Below are 25,601 nucleotides of genomic sequence, written 5' to 3'. Positions count from 1 at the left end.
TCAAATTAGGTTGGCTGAATGTGTGCCATCCAGATCCTTGGAATTTTCATACCATCTTTATTGTTGATATTTGGGTGGTTTATCAGGATTTCGCAGGATTCTTTAAATTTTCTTTCGTACCATGTTTTTGTGCGATGTAAGGAGCAGGTGCTTTTCCAGTTGATTTGGTGTAAGGTGTTGAGTGCGTGGTCTGAGAGGCCTGCTTCACCATAATGGTTATATTTAATGTGTCTAATGTGTTCTTTTTTGCGTATAGGGATTGTCCGTCCTGTTTCACCAATGTACGATAAGTTACAGGTGCAGCGGATGCAATAGACTCCAGGATGTGCTAATGGGAGGAGAGGGTCCTTAGAGGAGCTGAATATGGTTTTAAGTTTAGTGGGTGGTTTAAAGGTGGCATTAAGGTTATAATGTTGTAGGATTCTGTTGATTTTTTCTGATAACCCTTTAATGTATGGGATGGCTATGGTTTTACTGTAGTCTAGATTCGTTTTTGTTGTGGTTTTATAGAGTATTTTATTGACAGTATTTTTGTTATAGCCATTGTTTATGAATGTGTCACTAATGATTTTTAGTTCTTGTTTCAGGGCCTGCTGGTTAGAGCAAATAGTTGTGGCTCTGTTTTTAAGGGTGTTTATGACTCCATATTTTTGTGCTGGGTGGTGATATGAATTCGCATGTATGTATTGGCCCGTGTGTGTCGGTTTTCGGTAGGCCGTGAAGGATAGATTGCCTGAAGGAAGACGAGTAACTAGTGTGTCTCGGAACGGGAGCGAATTTTGGTTTTCGATTTCGATGGTAAATTGTATGCGTTCGTGTTGTTTGTTTAGGTGGCTGAGGAATGTGTTTAGCGTTTGTCGACCGTGCGGCCAGATCGCGAACACGTCGTCAACGTATCTGAGCCAGATTGTCGGTCGAAGCGTGGCGGAATCAAGAGCCCTTTGCTCAAAGGTTTCCATGTAGAAGTTCGCGATTGGGGGGGGATAATGGTGAGCCCATGGCCGTACCTTCCTTTTGTAGGTAGAATTTGTTTTGCCACACGAAGTAACCGGACTTTAGTACGTGGGCAAAGAGGGCCGTAATGTCGGGCGGAAATTTGTTCTGTAGTAGGAGAATTGTATCATTGATGGGGACATTAGTGAAAAGGGCAGAAACGTCAAAGCTGACTAATAAGTCGTCTTTGTCGAGTGTTATGTTTTTGATTATGTTTATAAAGTGTTGTGTGTTTTTTTACGTAGGAGGGGGAATGACCTACCAACTCCTTGAGTGTTGCCGCTAATTTCTTGGCTAGGTGGTAATTGGGACTGTCTATTCCTTCCACTATTGGTCGAAGGGGCACATTTTGTTTGTGTATTTTCGGAACCCCATATATTCTGGGGGGGCGGGCGTAGTGGGGTTTGAGTTTTTTAACTGTGTCTGGTGGCCAAGAAGTGACGGACTTTAATAGTTTTTCTGTTTTGTCCTTTATCCTCTTTGTTGGGTTATAGTTTACCATTTTATATGTGTTGTTATCGGCTACTAGTTGGTTCATTTGCAGTATGTATGTTGACCTGTCAAGGACAACAGTGGCACTGCCTTTATCAGCTTTCGTTATTATTATGTTTTGTATGGCTTTTAACGATTTAATTGCTGCTAATTCTGTTTTAGTCAGGTTGTTCTGTATGGTTTTCTTGGTATTTAGGACATTACTGGTTTCTAGTCGTATTTTGTCTGCTATGTTGTTAGGTAGGGATCTGATGCCTCTTTCAATGTGGTAGATAAAATCTAATTTGTTTACCTTTTTAGGCGCTATTGCGTAGTTCAGTCCTTTATTCAGCAGCGTGAGTTCGCCGTTGTTCAGGGTGTGGCTTGATAAGTTAATCACATGGTTCTTGCTTGTCGGTGGTTGGTCGCTTCTTGTCTCCCTTGTTTGTTGTTCATTGTTGTTTCTCGGGGAGGAAGTCCTCTGATTGGCCGCCATATTTTGCCGTTGTTTCAACCTGTGGAATTTTTTCTTGAGTTTTTCTTTGTTCTTTTCCAGGGTATGCTTGGCCAAATTGTCAGTAATTCTTTCAAGTGTTTGTAGAATGTCTTGGTTAACATAGTTCGATAGTTCTAATTGTAATTCAGAAACAAGATTTTGTGTTGTAGCTAGGTTTCGGCGGGCTGTTTGGACCAACCACCGACAAGCAAGAACCATGTGATTAACTTATCAAGCCACACCCTGAACAACGGCGAACTCACGCTGCTGAATAAAGGACTGAACTACGCAATAGCGCCTAAAAAGGTAAACAAATTAGATTTTATCTACCACATTGAAAGAGGCATCAGATCCCTACCTAACAACATAGCAGACAAAATACGACTAGAAACCAGTAATGTCCTAAATACCAAGAAAACCATACAGAACAACCTGACTAAAACAGAATTAGCAGCAATTAAATCGTTAAAAGCCATACAAAACATAATAATAACGAAAGCTGATAAAGGCAGTGCCACTGTTGTCCTTGACAGGTCAACATACATACTGCAAATGAACCAACTAGTAGCCGATAACAACACATATAAAATGGTAAACTATAACCCAACAAAGAGGATAAAGGACAAAACAGAAAAACTATTAAAGTCCGTCACTTCTTGGCCACCAGACACAGTTAAAAAACTCAAACCCCACTACGCCCGCCCCCCCAGAATATATGGGGTTCCGAAAATACACAAACAAAATGTGCCCCTTCGACCAATAGTGGAAGGAATAGACAGTCCCAATTACCACCTAGCCAAGAAATTAGCGGCAACACTCAAGGAGTTGGTAGGTCATTCCCCCTCCTACGTAAAAAACACACAACACTTTATAAACATAATCAAAAACATAACTCGACAAAGACGACTTATTAGTCAGCTTTGACGTTTCTGCCCTTTTCACTAATGTCCCCATCAATGACACAATTCTCCAACTACAGAACAAATTTCCGCCCGACATTACGGCCCTCTTTGCCCACGTACTAAAGTCCGGTTACTTCGTGTGGCAAAACAAATTCTACCTACAAAAGGAAGGTACGGCCATGGGCTCACCATTATCCCCCCCAATCGCGAACTTCTACATGGAAACCTTTGAGCAAAGGGCTCTTGATTCCGCCACGCTTCGACCGACAATCTGGCTCAGATACGTTGACGACGTGTTCGCGATCTGGCCGCACGGTCGACAAACGCTAAACACATTCCTCAGCCACCTAAACAAACAACACGAACGCATACAATTTACCATCGAAATCGAAAACCAAAATTCGCTCCCGTTCCTAGACACACTAGTTACACGTCTTCCTTCAGGCAATCTATCCTTCATGGTCTACCGAAAACCGACACATACGGGCCAATACATACATGCGAATTCATATCACCACCCAGCACAAAAATATGGAGTCATAAACACCCTTAAAAACAGAGCCACAACTATTTGCTCTAACCAGCAGGCCCTGAAACAAGAACTAAAAATCATTAGTGACACATTCATAAACAATGGCTATAACAAAAATACTGTCAATAAAATACTCTATAAAACCACAACAAAAACGAATCTAGACTACAGTAAAACCATAGCCATCCCATACATTAAAGGGTTATCAGAAAAAATCAACAGAATCCTACAACATTATAACCTTAATGCCACCTTTAAACCACCCACTAAACTTAAAACCATATTCAGCTCCTCTAAGGACCCTCTCCTCCCATTAGCACATCCTGGAGTCTATTGCATCCGCTGCACCTGTAACTTATCGTACATTGGTGAAACAGGACGGACAATCCCTATACGCAAAAAAGAACACATTAGACACATTAAATATAACCATTATGGTGAAGCAGACCTCTCAGATCACGCACTCAACACCTTACACCAAATCAACTGGAAAAGCACCTGCTCCTTACATCGCGCAAAAACATGGTACGAAAGAAAATTTAAAGAATCCTGCGAAATCCTGATAAACCACCCAAATATCAACAATAAAGATGGTATGAAAATTCCAAGGATCTGGATGGCACACATTCAGCCAACCTAATTTGAAAGATACAACACAAGTCAGGACTCTAGCCAATCTGCTATTATTAGAAACCATTCCTCCAACTGGCTGAAATGATGTTAATATAATGTTAATATATGTATATAGTAGACAACACAAATAATAGGACTTTAGCGTTGATGTATAATTTTTTTTTTTTTTTTTTTTTTTCCCCACCAGAGGTCAGGCCAACAATTGTGGTAGCGGTTAGTCAGTGTCTTTAACGAACCAGTATGATTGTAGTATAGCTTGTTTCCTATGTATATTTGTACGCTCCAGAAGATGACCTTGACATAAAGGTCTAAACGTCGAATTGTAAAATTTTAGTAATAGTAAACTAAAGTTTTTATTCAAACACGGTAGTTGTCTCCATAATTTCCAAAAATGCAACTGATGATTATATTAGCTGCTTTAATATAATTTTTGTTCTAGGCGTTTATCAGAACTTTCCTGACACCCCCTTCGTATTTTTGGCAGAAGTGTATATAGATACTATTTTCTGCTGAAAATTTGAACCCATTACTAAGAGAACATGAATAGATATGACTGATTGCTTGTGAAAGTTGCCTTTCAATGATCCTCATGTTACAACAATGACAGTAAACTGTGAAGACATTAAACATATAGGGCACAGCTTACTGTGGGAGTAAGTTATGAAATGATTGAGTTTACTTTGATGCAGTTGTTTTGATATATATTGTAGACTCAATCCATAACTGTTTTTGATTCTGACATCTAACATTAATGTGCATTAGCCAGAGTACATTTAAAAGTTATAAGATCTGATATACCCATGAACTCTTTTTTGGTTGCTTGGCACTCAGGGTTCCACCATGGCTTTAAACATTGTGGAAATGGAGATGGTGTTTTCAGAAATGCAGTTGTTGCTGCCTAGACAATACAGTCTATAACATAAATCACTGCTTCAGCATTAAATTATGAAGATGGGAAAAGTATTCCAGTCTGCATGGTCAATTTTCTTTTCCACATGAACATCTTTGAAGTGTGATATTTAGAAGAACATGGTTCCTGAGTGGATATGGTGCACACCACAGGAAAACTATCACTCCATATATTTTCTTCAACATCCCACATGAAAAGTGGAAGAACAGCAGGGGAGCAGATTCATAAACAACAGGAATTTATGAATCTATTTTTTTAGTTCTAACTAAAAGAGAACTGGTTGCTTCTTCAGACTTAAAACATAAAAAAAAATAAATCAATATATATATATATATATATACACACACATACATAGATCACAAAATGTTTTTAAGGTTTTCATAATGAATGTTAAACACCAGATAAACAATGAAAGAAAGTATAAATATAAGCTTTAACTATTTTGGCTATAACATATGAAGACAGCAATATCACAAAAATAAAGTAGTAATAAAGTAATATTAAAAAAAATAATAGCAGAGCTGTGGGAGTAATGAACAGTGATTAAACACTGTTCGTTACTCCTAGTTACAATATACTGAATTATAGCACATAAAACATTGGATAGACAAATTTTAATCCATGGCAGTGATGCAGATTCTTAGGCAATAGGATTAAAAAATACTTAATCCTATTAAATGAAATGAAATTTATGAGAAAAAGAGATGGTTATACATTATAACTTCTGTAAAAGGTACAAAGACAATAGATTAATCAGAACAGATGAATATACTAGATGATATACAGAATTACAGACCATCATGGTATTTATATATTACGAGGAGAATAATTCTAGCATTGCCAAGAAAATTCTGCATTATGTTGTTGAAGACAAAAAAAAAAAAAAATGAAATTTTCAAAATTTATATAATTCATATATATGGGTATTGTATATGAAGTATTTATGAGAACGAGTAGTTCTAGGATCACCAAGAAAATTCTGTATTATGTTGCTCAAGACAAAAACATATAAAGGTTAAAAACTGGCTGGAAACTGTAATGGCCATCCAAAAAATTATTTGGTGGCTGTTACAGTTAACCAAAAAAAAAAAAAAATCTCTCCAAGAGTTTTTTTACCAGGTGAACATGGGAGAACTCTGTGGGTGATAGAGTGTACCTCTCACAATAAGTTTCCAATTCCATGGAGGTCATATGTTAATAATAATTTTATTAAAATGTTGCTGTTATAAAATAATGGCTGACTAAATGACTAACATATTATTAACTCGGTATTATATCAGGATGATTAATTAAATGAAGAAGAAGAAAATATGAAATAGCTGAAGTACGGCAGATTCTACCATATGAAGTTATGTGGAGCATCCAAACCTTGCAAAATGGAAAAGCTGAAGGTGAGGATGGAGTCATAGCTAAACTTCTAAAAGCAGGTGGAGAAATGATCTACAAAATCTTAGCAAAACTATTTACCTTATTTACCTTCAGACATAAGGTAAAACTATTTACCTTATGTCTGAAGAAGAATGATGTACCAAGAACATGGAAGAAGGTTACCCTAATTCTGATACATAAAAAAGGTGAAAGAGAAGGCTTGATGAACTACCAACCCTACCATCTAGTATCGAGTCTACTATCGGTAATTTACAAAGTGTTTACAAAAGTCTTAGCTCATAGGCTTTGTACAACTCTAGATCTAGCACAACCAAAAGAACAGGTGGGCTTTAGAAGTAGCTTTAGTGCAATGGACCATATTCAAGTTGTACAACAGATTATTGAATGGTGTAATGAATATTAGTTACCATTATGTCTTGGTTTTACTAATTATGAGAAAGTCTTTGATTCAGTAAAAATTTGTGCAATACTTAAAGCATTACAAAACCAGCAAGTGGAGAAGCCATATGTCAGGATCATCAAATTAGCATACACCAAAGCCACAGTTGCAATTCGTTTGAATGGAAACATCTTTACTGTGGAAATATAGAGGCATAAGACAAGGTGAAACAATATCTCCAAAATTATTCACAGCATGCCCAGAAGAAATATTCAAACTTCTTGATGGGAAGAGAAAAGTCTGAAGATAAATGGAAGATATTTAAGCCATTTACACTTTGCAGATGACATAGTTATCTTCAACTGTGCATGAATTACAGACTAGTCTCCATGAACTCCAAATTGCTAACAAAACAGCTGGCCTAAAGAAGACCCAAGTTCTGAATAGCTATGTCCATCCAAAAATAATAAAAATCAATAACGATGAAATTAAACAAGTAGATCATTACATATACTTAGGACAACAGGTATCAATGGAACAAAATATCATGGATGAAATTAAAAGACACACAACACTTGGGTGGAAAGCATTTGGAAAATTACATTCAATATTCAAAAGCTAACTACCATTACGCCTGAAGAGAAAAGTTTTTACCCAATGTATTCTTCCCATATTGATATATGGCTGTGAAACATGGACACTACAATTTAGTATGGAAAGAAGTATGCTTGGTATCACGAGCTGAATCATAAAAGGAATACGTGGATAAAAAATCAAACCAAAGTCTCTGACATCATAGAAAGAGTGAAACATCTGAAGTGGCAATGGACTGGGCATATTGCTCGAAAACAAGATCAATGATGGCCAAAAGAAGTACTGGATTGGATTCCACGAGAGGAAAATGACCACGACACTAACTAAATCACAGTGGATTGATGATATCATCTGATTTGTAGGAGTGACATGGGAAAGAAGAGCCATGGACAGACAGTTTTGGAGTAATCTTAGAAAGGCCTTCATCCAGCAGTGGATTAACAATGACTGCTGCTGATGATGATATTATTAACATTTTATTATTATTTTTTTATATGAATCCCAACCATGGAAGGCTTAAGCACATTAATACCATATGTAAATTAACAGTTAGATAATCTGGAATCTTTTCAGCCTCTAATAAGGAGGATGGAGATTTCACCACAGGTGGTGAATTCATCTATATCATGTTTGCGAATATCAAAGATATTCGCAAACATCCATTGCACACAGTGAAATTCAAACTCGCAACCTGTGGTGGAGAGTAGTTACGATAATTACTTGAACCAGGCTGGCATATTAACAGTAGTTTGCAATTCATGTGATTATCTCCAAACAAAGAGGATGTGAAATGGATTAAATATTCCTTTAATACTTCTGTAATTAAAAAAAGCCACACTTACCTCATGTTTAGCTTCTAAACCGTCACTATTTCCTAAATTTATACGGAATCCATAAGTATCATCAAGGGTAGGTCCATCTATCGCAGAAGTTAAAGAACCCATTTCCTGAGCATGCAACTTTTTCTGCAGTTAAATAAAACACACAAAAAAACTTATTAAATGGCATTTGCACTATTTAGATGTATTTATAATAATATTCATATTTCAACTTTTGAGTTTTAAAAACTCAAATATATATATATATATATATATATTTAAACCAGCTTTTTGGCAAACCTTATTAAAAGGGAGAATAATAAATATTTATTATTATATTAAGTGGGCAAACAGTTATGGTATACTGAGGTCTTAAAGTGTTCATGAACTTACTAAATTACAAAAATTGAAGCATTCCAGAATACTGCAGTATTCCGGATTGCTTCCTGGTCTCCGATGAGTAATGCAATACCAAAGCACTCATAGTGAAGGAATGTTAATTTTATACACACCATTAAGCTTTCAATTATCTTTGAAACTTTTGATTTTAATGTGCAAATATTGTTTGCATATTTGGTATAAAATAACAAATGAATATTTATTATTTTTTTTTAAATAAGGAATCTCATTTTTTTGGAAAGAGCTTGAAATAGTCTTTGTTAAGAATAGCAGAATTCTTTCATATAAAGAGATAAGCAAAGTTTTTTAATGTTATGGAGTAACCTAAATCAGAACATGTCTTTTGACTGCAACTCTATTTTTTAATTAAAAATTAAAATAAAAATTTAATGAAGTGATCACATATTGCCTACCTTTCTTGTACTTTCGGAAATAATGATCTCTGAAATTTGAAGTAGAGATTGCAGATGGTGATAAATGAGTATGATATCAGTGATAGGTAATATAGTAAGGTGTTAGTAAATTTTAATTAAAAAATAGATAAGGAGCAGTATGGCTCCTTAAAAATTCTTTCTTGTTTAAAAAAATGCATCTGTGAAGTTTTATTATCTTCTATTTAGTTGAGTAGTCAAAGCCAATTCCATGATAGGAAATATTATCTTCAATCTGCATGAACTGATGGTCATCTTTGATGGAAAAGTGAATGAATCTGATTCTCAGAAGAGTGAATAAGGGTGTGGGAGTGTTGCTTCATTAACTTAGCAAAAGTTGTTTTATGTCATATTTGCTCTTTGAAATTTATGGTGCTTCTTACATATACTCAGTTGTGAAGCAACCATTCTTATTGTGTTTGTGAATACTAATTCCTAACTACCTGCCATTTAAATCTCATAGTAGATCAGTGTTTCAGTACTTTTAATTCAGCCTACAGGTCAAGGTGTACAAAGCAAATATTACTGGCTCTTTTTAAAAGGGCTTCTGTGATACCATATTTCATGTTAGTTGTTATTCTGTGTGGAATTGTGAACTGACTAGTTCACAATTCCACACACCAGAACCCTTACTCTAGTGACCAAACATGGCTGCAGCCACTTCAGGTCTCTAATAAGCAAGGTGGTGGTATTTCATGGAGTGATGAAAGACATATACCACTTAGAGGTCCAGTTGGCATTTCCTCCAACTAGGGAGATATACTTTTTCAGCAGCAGCAATGCTCAGCAGGTTTGCCAAAATCCCATTTTGGAAACAGGCTATACTGTAGTAAGGTGGAGTTGACTTGACTGCAAGAGGCTATATATTGCTTATTTTATTGACAGTCTTTTAGTAGTGCTAAAGGTTCCTAGAGGAACCTTTAGCACAGCTAGTTCATAATTCTGAACTAAAATTGTGCACCCCCCCAATCCTCCTACATGCAGTGAGTGATATCCTCAATGACATACCAATCTCACTGTAGGGGTCCAAAACCATACCCAATTCGAGTGTACAGCAGTAAAACGGTTCCACAGGCCGCTGCTGGTTAGTACATGAGACTGAACCAGTTAGTAACACATCTAGAATCATCCCAATCGGCTAGTATCAAATCCTGCAGCCAAGTATTTTGCCAGTTTGTGACTAGAGGGAGACCAAATATTGTGGCTTCAGGGGGAACTGTCAAGGCTATGTATGGAGAGGAAACTGAGTCCCCTCTATGTGGGTAGTATATTTGCAAGTCTGTTACTTCTCATTGCATGCGCTACTTCCTCTTTATCTCTTCCTCACCAGACACAATGAAACATAACCCAAAGAAATGAAATTTTACTGCAGATCTCGAAAATTCTCCCATAAAAAAGTTTAAAAAAGGCCCATAAAAAGAATTAAAAATCATAAAAAAAACCAGCATAAATCACACCAAAAGAGCTCACCAATGCCAATTCTTAGCAAAAAAAATTTCCACATCACCAATATCTGTGGCCTAAATAGCAATATAAACGATATGCACCACCACCTACAGTCATCCAAACCACAACTACTAGTCCCATCAGAACCCCAACTGGCAACCTCAACAGCCCAAACTATACATTACAGCTCTTTCCACCACAAGGGTGACACTTGTGCATTTGTCAGAACTGACATCCTGTGCCATTATGCAATAGTCACCAGGGGGGGGAGAGATAAAATTCTGTCTGTTTCTACTACAAGAGGTTTTTTTAAATGGTTCCATCCTCTTAATCCAATGTGATCTTATGGTCAACAGGAATGACCGGATAGCAATCCCAGGCAGAGAAGGCCAACTCAAGGCAGTTAACTCTGATAAGCTGACCACATGGGCATGCTAAAATGCAAAGATGACCATCAGTCATCTTTGCATTTTAGTTTCAATTGGTTTTTTGGTTGTTCATCTGCATGAGACTGGCAAAAAAGGAAAACTGATAGCCATTTATCTATATGATGATATAAAAGATATGAGGTCTTTTTTGCTATCTATCTGTCTTTTCTTTCTCCTAATACTATCAGGCTCTCTTGCACCCCTATGCTAACATCTACTATACTGGACCTTAAAAACCAACTGATAGAGGATGGTGTCATGAGAGAATTGTAATATAAAACTCAATTTCAATACTTTCATAGAATAAGTGAAAAATTGGGGCAAGCCTTTTGCAGAGCTATATGACTTTAAATGAGAATCTTTTCTGTCATAGTTACATGGTGATCAGCATTCATTTGTAAAAAATTATGGAAACAACTACCATGTTATAGTAAAACTTCAGTTTAATATAAACCAAAATAATCAGACAATATTTTGACTTTCATAATCTAGGTCATCATAGTATACACATACATACATACAAAGAAGCATGCCACATTACACCATGCTACATAGTATGCTCAAGTCACTAATTTGGTCAACCATTAATACTATAAGTCTGACCTCTGGTGGGAAAAAACATTACTACATCTAAGCTAGAGCTCTGTTATTTGTTAGAAATCACTAAGAGAAATATTATGCTGGCGATTACTCACAGATAAATTAGAACAAAAACAGTATTGATAGTGGCTGAAATTATTGCTTAAATATCAAAATCTATTCAATGAAGTGAATCATGTGAAGAATATACATGAATTTAGAATTGATAACTGGAAGAAATGTTGTGTGACAACTAGCAACAGCTGGGCAGATAAAATTCAAACAATGAAAAATGAAGACATTAGTTTTGGGAACATAATACACATTGTGAGTTTTATGTTAGGAACACTGAGCACAAATGCATCATTAGAAAGAGTATGTTCTTTAATGAACAAATTTTCAACTAATGAAAGGAACCAGCTATTTGCTGAAACTGAACAGACAATAACAAAAGCATATTTTAAAGACATTTCTTGTATGGACTTTTAGTTTCATAAAGATAAACAGCTAAAGTTTTTGGAAGAAATTCAGTCATCTAAAAATATGACAAAAATAACAGTAGTGTATTGGACCATCTGCTCAATAAAAAAAAATTGTGTAATTTGACAAAGTTAATGTGAGATTAAGACTGTGATAAATATGTAAGTAACTCATGTTAATTTTAATCAAGCTAAATAGTTATGGCTACTGACAATCGATTCTTCATATCAACTGGCCATGAGCATCCTATTTTTTGTTTTATAAATTTGGTTAGCTGGTGAGAACAATCTTGTGAACTTTGATACTAAATTAGCACCTTCTAATTATAAAATGAATTCCATGGTTTCTGCTGCTCCTTTCCATTGTTGATTGCTGTTCTGCTTTTCTGATATAAAAACCTGCTTTGACTGAATAACTGAAGTAATCTTTGCTGGAATGAGGGCCTTCATCCCTCAATCCGATCAAAAGTCCTGGCTTTGCACTTAGCCTGTATTGTGGCTTGTAACAGTGAAAAATCTGACTTTTGGAAGCAAGGTGGACCTAGTGCAGCACAGCTTTCAGGAAGCTTCTGGAAGTGTCCTTTTTCCATTTAAGACACTACTTCTACCTTATAACTGTTGACACTAATATAAATGCCAGCCAGGTTGGCTAAGTGGTTAGCATATCTGCTCTCCAGCCAAAAGGTTGCAGGTTCGAGTCCTGCTGTGGGCATGGATGTTTGTGATTATCTGTGAAAATACTAGTGTGGTCGGCAGCAGATGGTGTTGGTGTAGTTGCAGTTCATTGTAGTTGGGAGATTGAGTGGTGGAGAGAGAGTTGTAGAACAGGTGCCATCCCTCGAGTCTTTGGACTCCCTGGAGGTGTTACATAATAATAATAATAAAAAAAAAAAAAATCTGCAGTGCTTGATGGTCCAGGAGAGGATGGTCTGGTTGAGAGATAAATGTTCTTCTCCCTCTCTCAGAAATTCACTATAATCTGTTTCTGAGAAAAATTATGTTTCTTCCATATGTCTTTTCCATATCTGTTTTATGGAGTTCCACAATTACTTGGGCACTGTTCTGCCTGATTGGCATCACATCTACTTTTCTCTGAGCCTATGGAAGCATAAGCCATTGTTGATCAGTATCCACAGACAGTTTGTCTTCAAACTTGCTAGGTCGACTCATTCCTCCTCCATTCCACCTCCTTGGAAACAAACTTTCCTTACATTGAAAATAGCTTCTGACTATTTAGGAAACACTTCAACAGTTTCCTCCTTTCTCCTTAATCTTCAACATCCTATCATAGACGTCAGCACTCTTCCATGACGTCAGATAGTCTCCCAGACTGGATAAATTCATGCAGCTATACTTGTTCAGATTAGTTAAGTGCTTTATTCCTGATGCTGACTAAAAATAGTTTAGCACACTTGAAATAGCATTCACTGTAAGTGTGTGAGCCATTGTAATACCATCGTTTTCTTATTTTTAATCCTATGTGAAAGGATATCCAATAAATGTAGTCCACTAGTCTTAACTTACCACTATCCAGCTATTTGATTCTTTACTACAAGCAAAGAATCAAATAACTAGCTTTTCTGTTTAGACACGTCATTCAAACATCTTTTCAAATGGTTCATTACCATTTGAAAAACTGGTAATGAACCATTTGAAACCATAAATGAACCAAATGAACCATTTTGATGATATAAAAGAGCTGAGGCCTTTTTCTCTATTTCTCATGCCATCTGTTTATTTTGCATCTTTTTTAAATGCCAAAATGTTAACCAGATTTGTCCTTAGGAAATACTATTGCTGACCTCAGACTCAAGTGTGCAACTCGATATAAAGAAACCTTATTTTAATTATTCTAGCCAAATTCAGAAATTACTCAAAGTATATCAAAACAAATAATTTAATTAAAATTTGTAGTAATTATATTACAATAATAACTTATTAAACAGTAATTTAATAATTGATTTAATCGCACAGTTTCCTTCAGTTTCAACTGTGTAATAATTAAATTTATACATTGAGCTCAAATGAGTTAAAATCATAATCAAAAATATGTAAGTCAAGAAACAGTAATCCATTACACAATTATACTTTATGCATGTATATACAGGGTGTCCCAAAATTCACGCAAGATTTAAATTTAGCGCCATTTGTGCGGTAAAGTGTTGCCAATGAGAAAAAAAAGACAGCGTGACAGCTGACAGTTCAGGGTTATTAAAAATGACCACACGCAGTGAAGAGAGTTTGTTGAATGGATTATGGAACAACAACAAATGGATGCTTATTTTTCGAACAAAATCATCTTCAGTGATGAGGCTCATTTTCATCTTGATGGCTTCGTTAATCGACAAAATTGTCGCATTTAGGGTTCAGAAAATCCACGAGTGATTGTTGAGAAACAAATGCATCCCCAATGCGTCACTGTTTGGTGCAGATTTTGGGCTGGAGGCATCATCGGTCCATTCTTCTTCGAAAATGAGGTTGGTTAGGCAATAACAGTTAATGGTGCTTGCTATCGCGACATGATAATCCAGTTTTTTGTGCCTAAATTGCAAGGTATGGATGTGGACGACATGTGGTTTCAACAAGACGGTGCCACATGCCATAAAGCCCAAGAAACAATTCAATTACTGCATGAGTCATTTCCTGGTCGTGTAATTTCCCGTTTTGGTGATCAGAATTGGCCGCCTAGATCATGTGACTTAACGCCGTTGGACTTTTTTCTTTGGGGTTTTTTGAAGTCTAAGGTTTATGCCAACAAGCCCACGACCACCCATGCCTTGAAGGAGGAAACTGAGCACTGTATCAATGAAATTCAGCCACATTTATGCAAAACGGTCATAGAAAATTTTGACAAAAGAGTGTGTATGTGCCAGCAAAGCCGTGGAGGCCATTTACCCGATATGCTATTCCATGCATAACCCTATACTGTATACTTTATGAATCAATAAGAAATTACAATTTTTAATTAAAAACCTGTGTTTTCTATCAAAATTACTTCTTGCGTGAATTTTGGGACACCCTGTATATAGAAAGGCTTACACGTTATCAATGATTCATAATACTGTTTTAGGTATACAGCACACCAAGAGAGGGGAAAAAATATATATTTATTAAACTCACTAATATTTCTCTGGTTTTCTAACCAGCATCACCAGAACACAATTATAACTGATAGGCACACAGCACTAAACTAAGTAACTAAGGTAAACTTTAAATTGTAATTGACGACAGAACTAACGTCCTTATATGACAGAGCGAGGGGACAGAATGCGATTTTTCTGGCAACATTTGGTGAGTTGAGGCTATTCTGAGAATTAAGTGGTGCTAGCAGGTAGGTACTTAATGTATATTACTTGTTTTTCATTTCACACTATTTTTGAATGAAACTTCAAGAAATTGCTTTAAACATTAATTTCAATCATACCTAGGTTAAAATCATTATGCTTTGGAAAATTTAATGTCAAAATGCTTCTTTTTATTCTCTTGACAGAAATATAGTTTGACAGGTACATAAACATCCACTCATATATATCAGAAGATAGAGAGTGTCTTAATACTAACAGAATTTAAATTAAGTTTAATACAATACAGAGAGAACAGTGATACAATAAATACAAACCTTACCTTTAATTGGCTATATACAAGTTTTTTTCTAAGTGGTGAACACATTTCTTTATCACTTTGTTCTGTGCATACTGCAGTAAAAGAAAGTTTCCGTTTTCTTGATAAATATGATTTGTCACCATCTTTTATGCTCTTATCTCTAAGAAATGAAAATGGCAGATCTTGCTTTGCAGAATGCTCAATGTTTAATGACAAGCGGCGTGTTCTTTGACGTTTCAATGGTTGCATTTCTTTCTGGAACCCATTAAATTTCTCCATGCTATCACTAAAACTATTACTCCTATACCTCTTTCTACAAAACTGTGAAAACATAACACCTTTGTTTTTATTAAATAATGGTGTACTATGATGGGGTGAGGAAGAATGAAATATTGCTGAGCTGTTCGTTGTGCAATTACTTACTGGACTTACATCAACAAAGAAAGTATTACCATCAAACCTTTCAGAAAAATGATGAATGTTATTTTTACATTCTTCTGCCAATTGTTTTGTATCATTCTTATCATGAAGCATGTTATGAGTAATTTCTGATTTATGTGCATTTTCAAACAGGACTTCCTTTCTGAGACTTTGTTTTGCATTTTTTTGGCTTTCATGATTTACAGCTCCAATGGCAGTGAAGTTGAATTTTAAGCTACGTAAGGATTCAATTTCTTTCCTACTTGGAGGACAAAAAGCAGGTGTAAGAATAACTGATCTACTACCAGAAAGCATAACTTTGAAATCTGACATATTTCTCATTTCTTTTGGCAAACATAAGCCTGGTAAAAACTGCGAATTCATATCTTTTATGAAATGAGAAGTAAAAATATTTTGCCATTTGCCCAATCCATTCTTTTGATTACAATTTTCAAATTCGGGCAGTTCAGAAACCTTGACTGTTTTAATTTTTAGCTGTTCCCCAGCAATTTCAAATGCTTTTTCATGTGAATCATTTGGATTACTGTAGAAAGCTTGTTTATATTTTTCTTCTGGTATCTTATACAAAGAAATAGTTTCCTTTATCATTTTCAAGCTTGGAGGTTTCATTCCTGGTTTCCAGACTTTAGACTTACTGTTATTTTTGTAAGCCACAACAGAAGCATATTTATAATTCTCATAAGATACTGTCGTATTATGCTCAGCATTTAAATCTGCAGAAGATAAAGAAAACTCACTGTAAAAGCTTTGTACACAAGAATTATCAATGCTGTTTTCTTTTTCGTGGTTAACAATTTCAGTATGACTGAGATCGCAGAATTTCGTTTCTGAGTATTCATCTTTCCTAAAAGAAACATGTGTTTTAATTTTTTCATCATGCTGTTTTAGCAAAGCTTCTGTAGTATAATCAATTGCTTCATACATATTAATCTTAGACTTGCATACCTTTTCATCTGATGACTTATCATTATTGAAAATACTTTTTTTACCTGACACAAAACATGCTTGCTTCTCATTATCTTGAACAACTGATGGAGCAAACATAGTGTTTGTGTTAGGTGTTGTTGTTGTATTGTACTTAATATTTTCTGTTGATACCAATCTTAGTATCTCATCCAAACTACTTTTAACTTCCAACTCATCATCAGATTTACTATGCTCTTTGCAGTGATACTTATTAGATGATGTTGATAATGAATTCTTATATTGGCAAAGTTCATTTGGTTTTACTAAATGCGTTATACATTCTGATTTCTGCATGTTTCTCATAAATGAGGTTCTTGACTCGCAAGAGTTATTGCTATTATCTAATAAATTTTGTAATTCTGTAATACTGTTGCAATTTGGCAACTCCATTTTTTGAGACAGAAAAAGTACAGGATTGGCTATTTCTTGGTTATTTTTCAAGAAATTATCTGAAGTTTCAGTTAACTGAATATCCTTCTGTGAAGATAAACCATTTAATAGTGAGCTGTTTTCATCTGTCTGATCAGTATTATTAAGGACTGGTAATTGACTTTCAACAGAAAAATTTGATGAATGTAAACTGTGCACTCTCATTAATTGCATATTATTTTTTTCTGCAGACTTTACACCTTTGGAATTTTGCACAGTGTTTTCTTTATGTATTCCATTAAGTCTCACAGATATTTCCTTCACTTCTTGCATGCTGTCTGTTTTTGTTATCAGGTCTGGTGAGACATACCCCTTTCTTAAAATGAATGTTTGTGTCAGAAGAGGTTTAGCTTCCTGTTCAAGAGCAGTGCAGTTCTCTGACATTTGACTTGCTGTGCTAAAATTGAAGGTGTTATCAGTCATGAAAAGGTCTTGTGATAATTCTGCAGCATTACCTGAATCGGATATACTGTTTGATAATTCTGCAGCATTACCTGAACTGTTTGATAATTCTATTAGTTCATCTTTATCACTCTCTGAACTGCCATTTTTAAAGTCACTTGCTTCTGATTCACTTGAGCTTGATATGTCCTCCTGCCTATCTTTAGCTATATCTATCATGTTATTATTAGACCATGATATTCCCCTGTCAACTTCTTCATGAAGTTTATTTTCTGATACAGTTAATATCTCAGAAGTCATTTTAACACTGTGCTGTAATTTGATAGCAGAGCTAACATCATTACCTTTTGGCAACAAAATTGTGTTCGAAGGAGTTATATAACTTTTAATCACCTCAGAAATAATATTGTTTAAAACTAAACTGATATCCTCAAGATTCTCGGATTCTTCAATTTGTGCATCAGCTAATTTCAATAATTTTTGATCACTACTACTATATTTTTTATGGAAATAATTATGAAACCTACTAGTTTGTAACACATTCGCTGGTAATTCATATTTGCACTGTTTAGATTTTGTTATATATGAACTAAAAATATCAATTTTGTAATCATTTCCACATGTTTCCATAATATATTCATTATCTGAAGTACTAACAATATTATTTTTATGTTCATCACACATTTTAAATTCATCATTAACTTGATGTTCAAATTTGAATGAGATATTTTTGAAATCACAATCTTGAGATTTGAAGATGGAAATGAGATTTTTGTTCTCATGCTTCTTCTGCTGATTTCCCATTGACAAATCTGAAGGAAATAAAAATAATGAACAACTGGCTTTATTTTCATTTGAATCAGGTATTTTTTCAAAATTTGGTTCCTTGAAATATTCATTCTTATCATTTCCTGTATAGGTTGCCATGAAGCCATTTTTTTTTTCAGGTTCAGATAAACTTAATATCGATTCTTTTACAGTCTCAGATTTTTTTCCAGTTGTTGAGTAGCATGAGTTATTTTTGCTATAAAGTTTTAGATCATGCATAACAACCTTTACTTTTGGTTTGAAAGCACTCTCACCCGAAATCTCAATTATGAAATCAATGAGTTTACTTAAAATATTTTGTACAATAAAAAAATCATCCCTCTCAACCTGGCTTTCATAATTAACATCGTCACTTTGCTGCAGTTCGGCTATATTTTTATTAGATGAGCATACATTATTTATGCACATAATATCCTTAATGCAAGTAGGTACATCTTTAGTTATTAACTGCATATCATTTTCTGCTAAAGAAAAACACTTTTTCAGTTCTAAAGAAACTTCATTCGAAAAATGGCTTACATTAAGAGATTTTTCTTTGAGATTTATGGTATCACTATTTATCGCAACTAGTTCTTCGTTCTCCTTTAAATCTCTTGTCAAATTAAATGTATTTTTATCATCTTCAATCTTGAAAGAAGACAATTCCTGAAGTTTTTCTTTTTCAGTTATCAAAGATGAAAAATTAGTCATACATTCATTTTCAGAACTGAAGCTTTTAGTTATTTGAACATTTGACATTACTTGGTTCCCTCTTTCTCTGTTCAACTTACTGCTTTCGTTTCTTGTAAAAATATTATCAGCTCCTTTGTAAATGGCATTTTTCTTTGTAGGGCATTTTAAACATGTTGCTGATAAACAACTGTTTAATATATGTTCAGCACTGTCTAAGTGAATTTTATTTCCAACATAAGCAGTATTAGTTTTTTCTTTTTGAATTTTGTCACATTTATTATCAACAAAGGAATTTTCTTCATGCTTATTCCTTATAGGATAATCACAAGAAGAATGTAATTTGAGATAATGAATATTTTCCACACTACATTTTTCAGGCATTTGAACTCTATACGAAGGTTTCAATTTCGCACTGAAATTTTTCTTTTTATTAAAGGTAGAGACATTTTCCATTTTTGGAGTATGCACCTTTAAGTTTTCTGAATATTCACTAGTATGAGAAACATGATAACTTTCTGGCACTAATTCATCTACATCAAATGTAATTTCAGACACTGAAGAACAGGTAATGTCTTTATCAGTTGGTTTTGGTTCAGAATTCTTTTCTTCGGGTATTCTGGTTTCAAAATTTTTGTCAGGAACTTCTGTTTTATCTTTCAAAAAACGTTCATTAGTGTCCAGATAGAATAAGACTGGCTCCGAAATGCACACCTCAACATCTGCACTATCTTTACAACTGGCATTTCTGTTTTCATTTAAGTCATTTACAGAAGTAATAGAATCTGAGTTGTTTTTGAAAACAAGAGATTCTGGTTCTTGAATATCTGTGACTATTACCTTCTGACTATTTTCTTTGCTGAAAGAGTGACCATATTTATCTTTAGTATTCTCACAAACATTGAGATCATTTGAGAGCAATGGGATATGTGAATCTTCATTTCTAAAGGTACTACTTGAACTTTCTGTGTCAGAAAATTCTAAAAATGACTTACTACTATTACATTCTACACATAATTTTATGCTATTACAGTTTATGTCATGCATTCTTCCAGAAGAACGTGATGCAATATTTGTAAATGAAGAGTCTGAATTCTTATTAGATAAACTACCTTCATGTATATGGAATAAATCAAGCTTATTTGCAATTCTTTTTACTACAGCATCAGCTTTTTTTGTTTTACGTGGTTTGCATTCTTTAATAATATCATTTTCTTTTATATTGCTTAAGTAATTTTTTTCATCATGTTCAACTTGGGATGAGGTATTACAATCCATGATGGGGTGAGATCTTTTGCTGAAATGTTTATCTCTTTTCTCAGTTTTATCTAAAATTTCATCACTAGAATTAATAGAGTGAGTGGGATCTGATGCACCACTTTCATTATTCATAACAGCAAGAATATTTTTCTTAGCAGCAAGGTGTGTTTCAATATTTGCAGGAGTATTATCTAATATTCCCTTTTCTGGAGACCAACATTTAGGAGAGATCTTTTCTTTATTTCCTATTTCTGGAGATAAGTATGCTAAATTCCACATTGCATCTGAATATTCTTCACAATGATCAGCATTTCCTGGATTATATTCTTGCCCGCAAACTATATTTAGTTGATTTTTAAATAAATTTTCTGCATTATTTAATTTTGCACCACTGTTTGTAATGCTTTTTTGTAAATTAACACATTTTAAAGGATTACATGTTTGAATATTTGCCATATTTTCAACTGCAGATGGGGGATCAGCAACTTCAACAGATGTACGAAATGAATCAAGCACCTTTTCATCATTATTACAAACTGAATTCTGAATCACAGTTGCATCTACTGGAGATATATTATCGGTATCATTTTCTGAAGAACGCATATCTTCTTCTTCATGGACAAATGAGGAATACACTTCTTCTTCTGCACCAACATGTGAACATATTTCTGCACTGATATCTAAAGGAGATAATGCTTTGTGATTTCTAGTCAATGTGCCAACTTCCATACTGACATCTAAAGGACATATTACTCCTTTACTGAAATCAGGTAACTCTGAACAATTATTATTTTGCCGAGACAAACAATTATCATCACCATTATTCTCATTAATCTCCTTGATGGAAGATTCTTCTACATTTACAACATGTCTGTTGGTAATGGACACAGATGAATTGTCCATTACACTGGCATCTTGTTTTATAAGTACGTGCTCATGGTTAGCAAGAATTTGGTAAAATGGTTTGTGTTTGGAATTTTCAGAATGACAATTAACAATGGAAGAATTGCATAAAGAATACATTTGCTTATTAATGGAGTTATTTTTAGATGATCGTGTAAAGTGTTTAATCACTTCAGGAGACAAACGATCCAAGCAAACCTCCAATCTTTTATCTAATTTAAACTGATTTTCAGCAGCACTACAAGAAACTATTTCATTCTCTATGATACTGTTTTCATTTTTTCTCTCTTTAAGAAGTGGTTTATTGTTTATATTTACACAAAAAGGCTTTTGAAACTTTTCTGAGAACTTGTCACTTAGTGTTTCTGTAAAAGGTGGTACTTTATCTTTGAGAAGATCTTGTTTACTTGATTTTTCAAAAACTAATTTATTTTTTATATCTCTACTCTGAGATTTATGTTGCACTTTTCTCAAAAAGTTATCACTTGAGTTATCAGAAATAACGACTTGTTCTCTATATTCTGTGGTGTCAGTTTTTGGTACATACATTTTATTTTTTCCCAACAGTTTTCGTTCAAATTTCCCTAAAATTCTGTCTTGAAGAATCTCAGAAGTAAAAGATATCTGTTTATCTTTCAAAGAGTTATTCTTAAATTTCTTAAAAGAAGTATCGTTATTTAATTTTTGATAAGTCTTCTGCAGAAAATTTTTTGAAAATTTGTTCTTAATAATCTTGCTTGTTTTCTTTTTAGTATTCAGAAAGACATTACTCTGCACATGATCATTTTCATTAAAGGAATTTACCGTATTTTTTGATAGTATATGATTTGTTTTGCAAGAATAACTGTAGGAGCAGGTGTCTTTTAAACATTCATTCTTGTTGTTAAGAACTGTACTAAGTAATGAATTACTGCTTTTAGGATTTTGAGTAGTTTTGTTTCCAGAGAATGCAGAATTTTTTTTAAGCATTTTTTTTTCTTTTGTTGCTAAGTTTCCTTTAAGTGAAAAAATATCATCTGCAGGCTTATTTTCATTTGATACAGAACTTATTCCTTTATTCAAAAATTTCTTAGCCTGAGTAGTTTTTCTTTCAATGAAAACTTCAGTTACTTCTGAAAATTTCTCAAAATTTAAGATATGAGTATATGCATTAGGCATATAATCTACTCCAGCTCTCTTGGCTCGATGTTGTGCAACAGTATCATGAGAATCACTTTCATGAATTGGCTTTTTCAACCCACTGAAATCTGAAGAATAACTGCCAGGACTTTTCACCTTTGAAGACACAGTTTCACATTTATGTAACTTGCTATCAGTTTGCTTTGAATTTTTGATTAGATTGGTAGAAACACATCCTGTTGATTTTATCAATCCGATGCAAGAGTCCGATGAATAATTGACAATGTTTTTCTGCTTAGCAAGCTTTGAGTGATGTTTACATAATTTATTATCATGTAAATCCGATTTTATTTTTAGACTAGAGGGAAAAGAAGTTTCAAAATTTTTAATGCTAATTTGTTCTCTTTCTTTTTTTTCTTTAGAAGACTGCTTGCCATTTTCATTTTTCTGAAGCACTACGTGGTTATTATTCTCTGTTGAGAACAGAGAATATTTTTTAATACTAACAGGCAATGAAGCTGTTGAATTATTTTCTAATTTTGACATAAGTTTGACTACATGCTTTGACGGTTCTGCAACTGATATAACCTTTTTTGGTCTTCCTCTTTTATACCTTTTCAGTGTTGTTATTTTAAACTTAAGTCTAAGTCTAGATGGATTATTTACAACAGGATCAGTAACAGGATACAACACTGAAGAACCTGTATCACTTTGTGGAAATGAAGATTGCACACTCATTTGATTAGCATGCACTCTACAATGATGATTTAAAAATTTTTCAGAAAGTTTTTTTACAATAACTTTTTCTTTGCCAATTTTTAGCAACTGTCTAGGTTCTATATCTGGAGGTAAAATCAAGCCTTTGAAAATGCTGTTTATGTTATATGCACCAAATGAACTTGAATGACTAAAAGAATTATGAAAACCAATCCATTTATCAATACCTTTATTTTGTTCTTCATTATTTCTATTATGACATAACAGTGAAATATCTTTCTGGTCCCTTTGTTTCCTGGATAAAGACAACTTCATGCGTTTCATGTCCTGAATTACTCTAGTCCTATTGTTAACTATCCCTGGAGAGTTATCTTTTTGCATATTGCAAAAACTTGAACAAGAGCTTGTTTTGATCAAGTTATTAGATGAAGTGGATGAGGATGATGATGTTTGTGTGGAGGTAGTGCACACCTTTTTAGAGCTACCAGCTACTAAAGTATAATTTCTTATTGGATACATCAACCCACCACCTGTTATTCCTATTGCTTTAACTCCACATGGTGTTGAGCAAACAGGAATTCTTTTTATAATAGGCACCCCTTTACTAATACTTCTTATAGTGTGATTTGTTTTAGAATGAGAGTTTCCTTGACTAGTAGTGGAAAGTGTGGAATTAACACTAGCAGCTGTCATAACTGAGGAGTTAGTATTACAGGCAACAGAAGCGGAAGAATTTGAAATATCGATTACAGATTTTGAATCTGAAGAATGAGCTGGTGTTTGTAAATGACTTTTAGGAGTTATAGAATATATAGCATCTCTATCTTCTGAAGAACGTTTCTGTTTGGACTTTTCCATAACATTTTGAAACACTCCATTACAAGATTCATTTGGTAATGATTCCTTATTTGATTCTAAATTCTTCCTTGCATTTGCTTGTTCACTGTGATTAGAATTATTATATAAATCTTGAGGACTAACACACAGTGCAAGTTCTCGTGCCGAGGATGATGAAATAGTTTCCCAGTTCCAGAAGCACTTCATTCTGTCATCAGAAGAATAAACATTTTGAGGTGCTTGTAAAAATGTTCTACTTGCACTATGCAATGAAAAATTAAAATCAGAATATTCCTTTGAGGATTCTACACAGCTAACTGATGACGATGAACATAAGGGCCACTGGGAAGATAGAGAATCTGAAGGCATATACCTACAGCTTGTCACAGGTGGTAAATATTGTCCTGTTACTGATGTACTATTAGACATCACTTCTGAAGAAGTTAAATTACATCCATTTTCTAAATTTGAAAGACAAGAATTTGACCATTCTCCCTGAAGTGATTGACATTCTGACTGCACCGAATTAGGTGCTTCATAAAAATTACAGCTTGCTGAGTTCTGGGAGGTTTTCTTATAACATTGTGAAGGAACAGGATATGGTGAAGGGTAACCAATCCTCCCAACATGAAATGGAGCAAGATGTGGAATTAAATTATAATGATGATCTGGCTCCTTTGATGGTTCACCATTATAATCACCACTACCAGTCACATTACTGCTCACAGAACCACAACCAGGATATAAAAATAACTGTTCTTTATGCTGGCTTGAAGTAGCATCATGAGATTCAGAGCTCATTTCTTGCGCTCCTCTAAATCTTTGTCTCCATCTTCTCTTACATGGTGATGCTATTAATATAGGAGAAAATGTTACAAATTTAATTAAAAAGTTATAAATGCAACAAAATAGTTACAGTGTTAATGTTTAAATAAACAATTTAGTTTAACAAACATTTTCATATTTCAGTTTCATCTAAAACACATAATTTTTAAACAGATTTAGTTAAAAAAATTTAGATATCAAAATCTTACATTCATACTGAAATAAACTTAAATCTCAAAAATTAAAAATATCATAAATCTAAATTGTGACTTTTACAATGTCACTTCTGATATAAATGACATTAAATCATATTTGTTGTACCTCAGAAACACTTTGTTCCATGTTCTTATGGTTGTAGGTCGTAATCCTTGGAAAAAAATTGAAGGAAGAAGAAAGCTGTTCATATCTTAATTGAACAACTTGGAAGGGGATCAATTATTCGATGCTCTCGGCACACTCTCCCTCAATGAGCCTTTGGATTCCCTGGAGGTGTCACATAATAATAATAATAATAATAAGATTAACAGTTTTCATCATTATATCCAGTTCACTGTTGACTTAGGACAATTGGATTGTCCTTTTTAGATCTCCTTCTAATTCATCAACTACATGGTAGCCTTTATTTCCCTAATGAGTTGTAATGTTGGAATCTTCCATTATTATGACTCATTAACAATGGTTGGCACCTTTATACTGTTTAGTTTGTCGGCATATAAGACACAC

At 34.2% G+C, this 25,601-nt stretch overlaps 1 protein-coding gene across 1 annotated transcript in view; it reads right to left on the bottom strand.

The window, feature by feature from the left end:
* The window catches only part of LOC150096146 (uncharacterized), a 283,232-nt gene extending 258,378 nt beyond the window's left edge, over nt 1-24,854 (bottom strand). The window contains exons 1-6 of the mRNA XM_090409625.1: nt 23,007-24,854; nt 22,185-22,802; nt 21,788-22,037; nt 20,489-21,667; nt 15,504-20,329; nt 8,142-8,264 (exon numbers count right to left, since the gene is read on the bottom strand). Coding sequence (XP_090265751.1) covers nt 8,142-8,264; nt 15,504-20,329; nt 20,489-21,667; nt 21,788-22,037; nt 22,185-22,802; nt 23,007-24,854 — 8,844 coding nt within the window. The remainder of the gene's footprint in view (nt 1-8,141; nt 8,265-15,503; nt 20,330-20,488; nt 21,668-21,787; nt 22,038-22,184; nt 22,803-23,006) is intronic.
* Nucleotides 24,855-25,601: the final 747 nt, after the last annotated feature.

This window comes from Typopeltis vanoorti, chromosome 19 (assembly GCF_054136105.1).
Source record: "Typopeltis vanoorti isolate ZY-2024b chromosome 19, IOZ_Tvanoo_1.0, whole genome shotgun sequence".
NCBI classification, from domain to species: domain Eukaryota; kingdom Metazoa; phylum Arthropoda; class Arachnida; order Uropygi; family Thelyphonidae; genus Typopeltis; species Typopeltis vanoorti.
The sequence above is the reverse complement of the archived record's forward strand: the minus strand, read 5'-3'. Positions and strand labels throughout refer to the sequence as shown.